General features: G+C 54.9%; 6 protein-coding genes across 6 annotated transcripts, besides 3 other annotated features; all 6 read right to left on the bottom strand.

The window, feature by feature from the left end:
• Positions 1–191: 191 nt before the first annotated feature.
• Tco025E_07986 (uncharacterized protein) lies at positions 192–767 on the bottom strand (the record flags this gene model as incomplete). Its single annotated transcript, XM_029374843.1, has 1 exon — positions 192–767. The coding sequence occupies one exon, from the start codon at positions 765–767 to the stop codon at positions 192–194; it is 576 nt and encodes a 191-aa protein (XP_029225032.1).
• A 372-nt stretch (positions 768–1,139) lies between these two features.
• Positions 1,140–2,351, bottom strand: Tco025E_07985 (putative protein kinase, putative,cyclin-dependent protein kinase; the record flags this gene model as incomplete). Its single annotated transcript, XM_029374842.1, has 1 exon — positions 1,140–2,351. One exon carries the CDS (start codon positions 2,349–2,351, stop codon positions 1,140–1,142), a length of 1,212 nt encoding a protein of 403 aa, XP_029225031.1.
• A 341-nt stretch (positions 2,352–2,692) lies between these two features.
• Positions 2,693–2,737: a sequence feature (GA-rich).
• A 328-nt stretch (positions 2,738–3,065) lies between these two features.
• On the bottom strand, positions 3,066–4,493 carry Tco025E_07984 (putative seryl-tRNA synthetase; the record flags this gene model as incomplete). Its single annotated transcript, XM_029374841.1, has 1 exon — positions 3,066–4,493. One exon carries the CDS (start codon positions 4,491–4,493, stop codon positions 3,066–3,068), a length of 1,428 nt encoding a protein of 475 aa, XP_029225030.1.
• Positions 4,494–4,593: 100 nt separating this feature from the next.
• Positions 4,594–4,615: a microsatellite.
• A 206-nt stretch (positions 4,616–4,821) lies between these two features.
• On the bottom strand, positions 4,822–6,777 carry Tco025E_07983 (uncharacterized protein; the record flags this gene model as incomplete). Its single annotated transcript, XM_029374840.1, has 1 exon — positions 4,822–6,777. One exon carries the CDS (start codon positions 6,775–6,777, stop codon positions 4,822–4,824), a length of 1,956 nt encoding a protein of 651 aa, XP_029225029.1.
• Positions 6,778–7,068: 291 nt separating this feature from the next.
• Positions 7,069–7,704, bottom strand: Tco025E_07982 (uncharacterized protein; the record flags this gene model as incomplete). Its single annotated transcript, XM_029374839.1, has 1 exon — positions 7,069–7,704. One exon carries the CDS (start codon positions 7,702–7,704, stop codon positions 7,069–7,071), a length of 636 nt encoding a protein of 211 aa, XP_029225028.1.
• Positions 7,705–7,838: 134 nt separating this feature from the next.
• Positions 7,839–7,890: a microsatellite.
• A 177-nt stretch (positions 7,891–8,067) lies between these two features.
• On the bottom strand, positions 8,068–9,334 carry Tco025E_07981 (putative MYH7B protein; the record flags this gene model as incomplete). The annotated part of the gene is made up of 1 exon (XM_029374838.1): positions 8,068–9,334. A coding segment is annotated over one exon (1,267 nt), but the record flags the coding sequence as incomplete, so codon positions are not given.

Here is a 9,334-nt window from a genome sequence, read left to right as displayed (position 1 = left end):
GGCGGGAGGGGGAAATTAAAATTAATGGTTGGCGAAAATAGACGTATATTTCGCAGCGTGACCGCAGAGCAATAATGCATTATCGGAAAAATACATTGAAAAAAAAAAGAAAGGAGAGAAGTTTAAAATACTGAGAAGAATGCATTTTGCTCACTTGTTGCATTCAACAGAGGGCAAAATAGTAAAAAAAATCACACAAGACTGGCCCCACTCACCTGGCGCACATCACATTCCTTGCAGATGAAACTAACAAGGGCCAAGGACACCGGCGAGTGCCCGGAGACACCGCCGCCGCCGTCGCCCCCGTTGAAGAACCCTTGACGATATACCAGCAAAAGGACGTCATTAAAACGGCGCCGCCCACATACGCCTTGAGATACAAGCCGAGGCCCATTTTGTAGCAAGCGGCAGCGGCGGTATCGACCTCGGCAGCGGTTCTGCACGCTGGAGAAATCTTTTCCGCGCTGCAGCACCATCAGTCCATCACGCAGTTCAACGGACCACCACCAGCTATGCGTCTCGAGGACGATAAAATAGTGGTCGCCTGAGAGAATCGCGAAGGGCGCCCACGAGTTTTCTGGCTCTGCGTAGACGTACACCCCCGTGACGAGTTCATCCAGCGAGGACTCCTCCCGAAGCCTCTCAAACAGCTCGGTCACGGTCACAAAACAGGATTGCTTTCCACTCTCGCTACGAGCGCCCTCATCTGCACAGAGGTCAAGGTAGTGTTCAAGGCAGCCGCCCTTGTCGGCCTCGTGGTCATTCATGCCCTGAAAGCGCAGGGAAACAGCAACGAGCAGGACAGCGAACCTCACTGCCTAACTTTTTGAGACGACTACTTCCTTATACCTCACTCTCTCCCTCCACCCGCCTTGCTCCCTCACCTGCCGTTAGCCCGACACCCTACGAGACAGACGGTGAAGAAGAGTTTTTTATTCCACGGCATCCCTGCGCACGTCTGCAGCCGGAGTGCAATTCAGGCACACAAGTATTAGAGCATTCTTGTTTTTATTTATTTATTTCCATCACTCTCTTGTTTCTTACTCTTTTTTTTGTTTTTCTTTCCATTTAGCTTTCAGTGTGACTTTGCAAGGGTGCTTGCTTGCGTGCTTCTCACCATCCACCACCTCTCAACGTCTTCAAGAGCGGCGCTGCGACTCCAGCCATCGATACATGTTGTGCTCCGGCAGAGAGATTTCATGCGGCTCGCACGCCACAGGCGCGGCGGAAAACCAGCGGTGCCGCAGCAACTTCTCGGCAGGCTGTCGTCGCCGTGGCTCCAGCTGGAGCATTGCGTCCAGCATGCCCACACTATCCCGGTCAATGTGAAGCAGCTCACACCGATGGGCCAGATGACTTGGCTGGTTCTCCTTGAAGCGGATGAGGGAGCTACCCGTGCGCCCGTAGTACAGCGCGCTCTTCGTCGATGGGGAGCCAAGCCAGTCCGTGATTGCCGCAACCGCCTCCACCTCACTGCGGGCGTTGATAAACATCTTTCCACCAGAGAGCATCTCGAAGAGAATGCAACCGCAGCACCAGAGGTCGACGGAAGCGTCGTAGTTCAGTGCATGTTTCCCGCCGAGGAGAACCTCCGGCGGGCGGTACGTGACGGGACATGGGGGCCCTGTCATTGGCCCACGCCACCTCGCAGGACAGAAGCGGGCCCAGCCAAAGTCAATGATTTTCACAACGCCCTTTTCATCAATCATGACGTTGCTTGGTTTCACGTCGCGGTGAATTACCCGCTCCTTATGCAGGTAGGCGAGACCGGTAAGAAGCTGATAAAAGATACACTTAATGGTGGGAAGCGGCATACGACCGGCGCTTGGCTCCCCACGGGGGCCGCCGTTTCGCCAAAGCCGAATCAGCGAGACAAGATCGTACGCCACAACAGGCATCAGCGCAATGAGGGTTCCATCCGGGACAACGTGGTAGTCAAATAGGTCAACGATATTTTTATGCTTCAGGATACGCAGTAGATTCAGCTCCCGAGAGGTTGTATTACACAGCCCCATGACACGTCTACCTGCACCGCGCAGCAGCTGCATGCGCTTCATCGTGAGGTGGGTTTGCGTCACAGTGTCAAAGACAATGTACACCTCCCCAAAGCTCCCTTGTCCTATCTTGACGATCCGCCTAAACCGCTCGTTGAGGGAGCGCATAATGGACGCGGCGACATTAGCCGGCGTTGCCTTCGGATCCGCGCCCCGCAAGTGCAGGAGCCCAAGGGTGTAGCGCTGCACCGCAGCCCGTTCAAACCCCTCCGCCTCCGCCTCCAGTGTGTGGTGCGGGGAGAAGTCCCAGTTGCCAGTTGGCGTACGCGCCACATCGTCAGTGCGGTCCCGCTTCATCTCCTTGAGTTCTCTCCACGCCGCATCAAAACAAAAATAATAAAACCCCCCTTACCTCCCGACGCCAGAGAAACAGAAAGGAATGGCGGGAAGAGGCAATGAAGAGGCGCAGCGCAAAAAGAAAAAAAAAGCAACAAGGCAGTAAGAGCCTGGAGAAAGAAAAGGAAACCGCGAGTAACCCCCCTCGCGGACGCAGCACTGCCCAAGCCCTCCTCAGAATGAACCCGCTTTTATTCCAAGAGATTCACCACTCTTCCATATGTTTCTTTTTATTTTTGCCCATGTTTTGCTAATTTACGCTTCTATGCATCTCCCCCAGCTGCTCGGTGCATTTGCCCCTATTACCTTTCGTTTCTTTGCCTTGCGTTTTCTTCCTCCCCTTGCCTGGGTGCCTCGCTCCCCTGCCCCCCACTACGCACACACATGCATGTGCGTTTGCAAGGTGAAAAAGAGAAACAAGAAAACGTCACCCCCCGCAAGAGCAAGAGCAACCGACGCCTTTTTTTTTTATCCTCTCTTGCTAGTTCGGGCCTTTTCTCAGAAAGATCGTTTTTTCGTTTCCTTTTTAATAATCAACCACTTTGCTTTTGCCCTGATGTGCGTTCCCGGCATTGTAGAGAAAAGTAAACCCTTCCTCCCACACGCACGCACCCATATTTAGAAACCACAGGACAATAGCAATCGTACTAATGTGCAAATGCGTCGTTTCTAGTTTTACTCCGTCCCTTCCGTGGGCGGCACGCTGTCCTCAAACTTCAGCATCCCTACACCCATCATGTATGGGCGCAGCACATCGGGAATGACAACGCCTTCCTCTGTTTGGTAGTTCTCACAGATGCAGCACATCGTTCTCGTGATGGCGCACAGTGTACCGTTCAGCATGTGGCAGTACTCCTTCACGTTGGTTGCCGACGCGTTACGCATGTTTGGGCCAAACCGGCAATTCACACCGCGCGCCTGGTAGTCTGTGCAGTTGGAGCACGACACCAACTCGCGGAAGGCCCCCGAGGCGGGGAACCAGCCCTCAAGATCGTACTTTTTGGCAGCCGCGTTATTCAGCGCCCCAGAGCAAATGTTGATGGTGCGGTACGGCAGCCCAAGGCTCTCGCAGAATTCCTCAGAGGTGCGAATCATCTCCTCAAGGTGCCGCCAGGACTCCCCCTCCCGTGGGGAGCACACAAGAAACTGCTCCAATTTGTCAAACTGATGCACGCGGAAGATGCCGAGCGTGTCACGGCCGTGAGCGCCGGCCTCCTTGCGGAAGCAACTCGACATTCCAGCGTACTTCAGCGGCGCCTTCAGCTCTGAAAACCACTTACCGCGGTGGTACGCCGCGATGGGCATCTCGCTCGTGGCGATCAAGTACTTCTCATCGCCCTCGCCCGTAACCTTGTAGAGCTCTTCATCGAACTGCGAGAGCTGCGCCACCTCCGACATGGCATCCTTGTTGAGGAAGAAGGGTGGGTAAAACGGGGTATAGCCCCGGCTGACGAGAAAGTTCATGCCATACGACAGGAGCGCCAAATGTAGCTGAACGAGTCCACCCTTCAGCACGTAGGCCCTCCCACCAGCCATGGAGGTGACCGTCTTTGTTGTGTCCATCATCCCCAGACGCTCCATGATCGTCACATGATTGAGTTTTGCTCGCTTCTTCACGTCACCAAAGGTGCGCACGACGGTGTTGCCCGTATCCTCATCTTGCGCCACAGGAACGGATTCATGAATGATGTTTCCAACGCTGAGCACCAGGCCATCCCGCTTCGCCACCAGCTCGGTCGCCTCCCTCGCGAGCCCCGCCACCTGGTCGGAGAGGTCCTTCGACAGCTGCTTTAGCTGCAGCACACAGAGCTCCTTGAGTTGGTCCGGGTTCAGCTCCCCTTCCTTGCAGGCTGCTCGGATCGCCTCGGGAACCTCGGAGGAGTCCCCGTCGGTCTCCTTTGCCTTCTTCTTCGCCCCGACAAGCTTGCTGCAGGCGTTGATGAGCTTGTTGCAGACCTCCGTCAGAAACTGCGTGCGCCGCCAGTTCTTGTCTACCTCCAGTACGGCGTCCACAACGGCGGGATCTGCAAAGCGCCGGCGTTGAGACTCGCGGATGAGGTCCGCCGCCTTTTCATCACGGAAAAGCTGAACATCAAGCCCCATGCTGGAAGAAAGAAACCCCTCAATCGTGAGCAACTAATTGTACTCCCTCAGCGTGAAAGGCGAGCAAGAACAAAGGTGGAGGAAAAATAAAAATAAAAATACAACGCACACACACACACACATTCGCCAAACAGACAATTCGGGTGTAACAGTTCCGCAGCGCCATGGCGATGAAGCGGACGCGTGTGTTGCGAGCCCGAGGACACACAGACACACACAGAGAATGGGAGATTTGGCGGCGAGGGAACTCCTGCCACTCCCGTCCTTTCTCACTCACTCACCCACTTGCTTGCTTTACATATGCGCCTCCGCTGGGCCCTGCACCCGCTCAAGGCGACTTTGCCGCAAGGATTTCTTGTAGCTTCTCAAGCATGTTTTTTTGGTCCGTCACGCCGACGAGGCCCAGGGCGCCCAGCACCGCTTCCACGAACTCGACAAATGTCAACTGTCGCTCAGACGCCACCACCACAGCCGCCAACTCCCCTTGGGACCCGCAGCTCTTTTCATACATGGAAAACCCTAGCGCGTTACGCGGCGGGCAAATGGCGGTAGGTACAACGCCTGGGGTCACGAACCGATCAAAGGGAAATAAGCAACTCAAGGCATCAGTTAAAGTGACTCCATGACTATCAAACATGGTGCGGAAAAAGATAATAAAATCGCGAACAGGCAAGAGTACAAAGGTGTCACAAGTCCGCGTTTTGGGTTCGGCTCCCATTCTCACAAAGAGTGCCTCCAAAGAGGGAAGAAGGGGTAGCAACTGTGCCTCGTTCTCCCTTGTCAGGGGAAACAGTGGTTCATTTGTGAGCTGCTCCTTTTTGAGTGACCCTTCCATCAGGACCAAGAAGCGCTGCCCAAGCTCGGTGGCGTTGCAGCCGACGCACGCAATAACCGACAGACGCACAAGGGATTCTATAAATTGTCGGTAGTTAAGACTACCCTCAAGCCGCAAGATGGATTCCTGAAGTGCACGCATCCTCTCACGCCAGTGACTGTAGGGTGCCACGCGCTCGGCCTCCGCCTCGGCCTCGGCCTCTGCCTCAATAGTCAACAGCACGCAATTCATCACGTCGGAGATGCTCACACGGCCATTGATGACGTGCGCGTCATTCAAGAGACGAAGGTACTGTGGGATACAGATGTGGCCCGGAGAGCGGTGCCGCCACCAATTGGGATTCGTTGTGAGGAGCTTCACGTTGTCAAACTTTCCACCGTAGGTGTCAAACAAAGTTCTAAGAGTTTTGTTAAAGCGCACCAAGAGCATTCGTATAGATGACTTGACCTCTTCAAGCGAGTTGTCTGCGATGCCAAAAAAGTCTGCTAGGGCAATGTTTGGCAGAGTTGCTGGGCCTTCCGCGTCCTTGAAAAGCTGCTCGGCCTCATTGCCGCGGAAGACGCCATAATGTGAGGTCCCTACGCTTGTTGTGCACCTTCCATATCCCTCTTTGTTTCCACGGCACCACTCGCCCTCGTAGGTGCCTCCGTCCGCGTAGTAGAAGACGCCGAAGCCATGTCGCATTCCCTGCATATAGTCACCCTCGTAAACGTTGACAACGGATAGAATGGGAGGGGAAAAGTTTATCGGGGTATCGACGTCCTGCGGCGTTTTATCTGGGTCTAAATGCAGCACGTAGGTGGAGCGCCCATGCCCTTGCGGGACATCGTCCCTCCAGTGCCCTTCATACACCTCCAAGTAGTGCGTCGTGCCGAACTTCCACCCCATGGCCCCAAAGCCGTCTCGATGGCCGTGGTCCCACCCGCCGTCGTATACGTCACCGTTGGGGTACACCAACTTGCCCCTTCCGTGACGCTTGTCGCCTGCCCATTCTCCGTCGTAGTAAGAATCCCCAGAATACGTCTGACGCCCTTTGCCATGGCGCTCACCCGAGGCCCAGGCGCCGGTATACACGCCCCGAGCCGTTGACATCTCTCCGTTGCCGTGCCGCACACCATTTTTTACCTCTCCTACGTACTTGTCCCCGTTAGACCAGGTGAAGACGCCCTTCCCATTTGGGGCATTGCCCTGAAAATCACCCTGGTAGGAGATACCATTGCTCCATGTAATTCGGCCCCGACCTTCCATGCTCCCATGGACAAAATCCCCGTCGTAGCGGAAGCCCATTGCAGAATAAAGGACACCCTTACCGTGAAACATACGTTTCTCGTCAAGTGAGCCAACATACTTACGTACCGACGTTTCTGGGACAGCATCTGTGACGTCGTCGGAAGTGACCGCATGCTTCAAGTACTCATACACCTGTGCGACGGCATCCTCTGTGGCCATTGTCGCCCCGCTTTACTAGGCAATCAGGGGGTCGGGTCGTGAGGCGAATGCATGAAGAAGAGCAAAAAAAAAAAAAGAGCGAGAGAGAGAAATATAGATAGAATTCAAACAGAGGCAAAAGAGAACAAATGGGGAATACAAATAATAGTTCAATCACATCATTTTGCTCAGGCATATGCCAGAAAGGAGATGAACATTTACAAATAGACAACGGAGATATGCATATCACTTCCTTACTCGTTCCTTTACGTTCCCCTTTCTTGTTTTTCCTTTCCGTCGCTCAATTAGCTTCTATCCAGTACGGGCGTACATTTTCACAAAATTTTTGATGAACCCCGCTTCTTCTTCCGTCTCTTCCACCATTCTTCGCTCCCGCTCTTCACGCAGGCGATTACGCATGTTCCTACGCGACGCATTGTGCTCTTTCCTTGAGAGCATCAGTCCTAGCTTCATCTCCCTAACACCGAGGAGGTCGCGCTGGTCGGTGCCGTCCAGCGTCTTGACTGCATGGAGGGCCATCGCTTTGTTGCGAAACGTCAGCACCGCGTAGTGCGTCTTGTTAAGCAGGTTGCCCTTCTGCGACACCCGCAGCTCCACCTTGGGCTCGTACGCGTCGAAAACGGTACGCACTGCGTTACGCTCCGTGCCGGAGGCGACGAAGCAGTGAAGCCGGTACGCGCTGGAGGCCTTCTTGCCCTTCTTCTCCTTTTTCTTCCTTGGGGCGCCGCGGTCCGAGCCGCCCTCGCTGACCGCGTCGCTGCCAAAGGAGGAGAGCACCTCGTCCACAGCGTCCGCGCCGGCGGCCGCCGCTGGTCGCTTCGCCGCTGGCCGACGACGTTTCGGGTAGCGGAGCTCGCCGTCCGCCTCGCTGCCCCAAATGGCGGCCAGCTCCAGCTGCCGCTCCTTCTCCAGGTCCCGCTTCACCATCGGCACGGCGGCAACGCGTCCAGCGACTAGCGACGGCGCTGCCCCCTTTGCAGAATGGTGCCCGCCTCCTTCCTTTCTGTCCCTCTTCCGCCTCCTCCCTCGTCGCCGCCTCGGCCGGGGGGTGGCGGAGCAGCAACAAAAGCAAAAAGAAAACAATAAAAATAATTTAAAAAAATAATAGTAATAGTCCGCGTCGCACGAAAACAAATAAATAAAAGCAAAGCCCCACTGAACAATGGTCACAGCTATCAATAAACAAAAGTCAAAACAATCGTAATAAAGGATAGCCAAAGCAGACCAAAAAGAGGGAGAGATTGGAATAAGCAACTACAAAAAAAAGTGAACACCCAACAAGTCGCCTCCCTAGTGGAACCTAGGGCATGCAGGGTTTGCTCGCTGCACCTCCAACTTTTCCTTAGGCGAGAACTCCAAGACAGTTGCTATCGCCGGGATCATCTGCTGCCGGATTTCTTCACTAGAGCAGCATAAAAATTGAAGTATGACATTTCGCACGTACTCCACGCTCTGCTGAACCCGTTCCTTGGCCTTGAGCACCTCAATGTCCTGCGTATACTGTGCCACCACAGCGTTATTATGCTCGCACTGGCGCTGCAGCTCCGCGTTCATCTTTTCCAGCGCCTGCAGTTGCACGCGAAGACGCCGAATCTCATTGTCACGCTGGCTCTGTTGGTTTGCCAACGATAACATGTCCTTCTCAAAGACGCCTCCAGCCATAGCACGTAGAGTTGCGCCTCCCTCCTGCACAGCTGACGATGCAGAAATAGACTGCTGCGCCTTCTCCCGCTGAAACGCCTCCCGCTGTCGCTTCATCTCCCTGCGAAGCAGCTCGCACTTTTCCTCCAGTTGACTGTTCCTCGCCTCCAACTCCGTCACAACTGCCGGCGACACTGAGGACTCCACCCTACCCTCCACCTCAGACAGGCGGGTGGTGACCTCCTCAAAGTCTCGCCGGCAGCAAAGAAGTTCCGCGGACGCTTGGTCAAACTCTCTCCGTGTCTCTGAAAGTTCCTTGAACAGCGAAGCAACGACTTCAACGAGTGGCACACTGGCATACCTCACATCCAATAGCATGAGGCTTTTCTTTAACCGCACGTGGAGGCTCTCAGCCCTTGACAAGAGCGAAGCAACATCCGCCTCGCACTCGCCACTTTCACTTACATCAACCACAGCTGCCTCGCCTGCAACAGACAACAAATCTAACAAACACTTCACAAGCTTACTCGCATCATCGCGTGCAGCGGTAAGGGAGCCTTCCAAGCTTCCAATTCGTGCATCATCCCTAGCTTTCGTTGTTAAAACCTTATCCTTCCAAAGCAACAGCTTCTCCTCAATCGCACGAATACCACTTTCCTTCTCCTCCACGGCAGCCTTACGCTCCTTCTCAGCCTCAAACAATCTCATTTGAATGTCTTCAAATGACTGATGCACCTCCGCGCGCTGCCGCTCCGCCTCCTCCAGCTGGGCCCGCAGTTCCGCAGCGTCCGACCCACTCTGCTCGCGGAGAACGTGCAGCTCCTCGCCCGTTCGCTCCAGCTCCCGCTGCACCTCCGCGCGCTGCCGCACCGCCTCCTCCAGCTGGGCCCGCAGTTCCGCAGCGTCCGACCCACTT

Source organism: Trypanosoma conorhini (assembly GCF_003719485.1).
Source record: "Trypanosoma conorhini strain 025E chromosome Unknown Tco_14.4_contig_00676, whole genome shotgun sequence".
NCBI classification, from domain to species: Eukaryota; Euglenozoa; class Kinetoplastea; order Trypanosomatida; family Trypanosomatidae; genus Trypanosoma; species Trypanosoma conorhini.
Note: the sequence above shows the minus strand (reverse complement) of the source record. Positions and strands in the feature narration are given on the sequence as shown.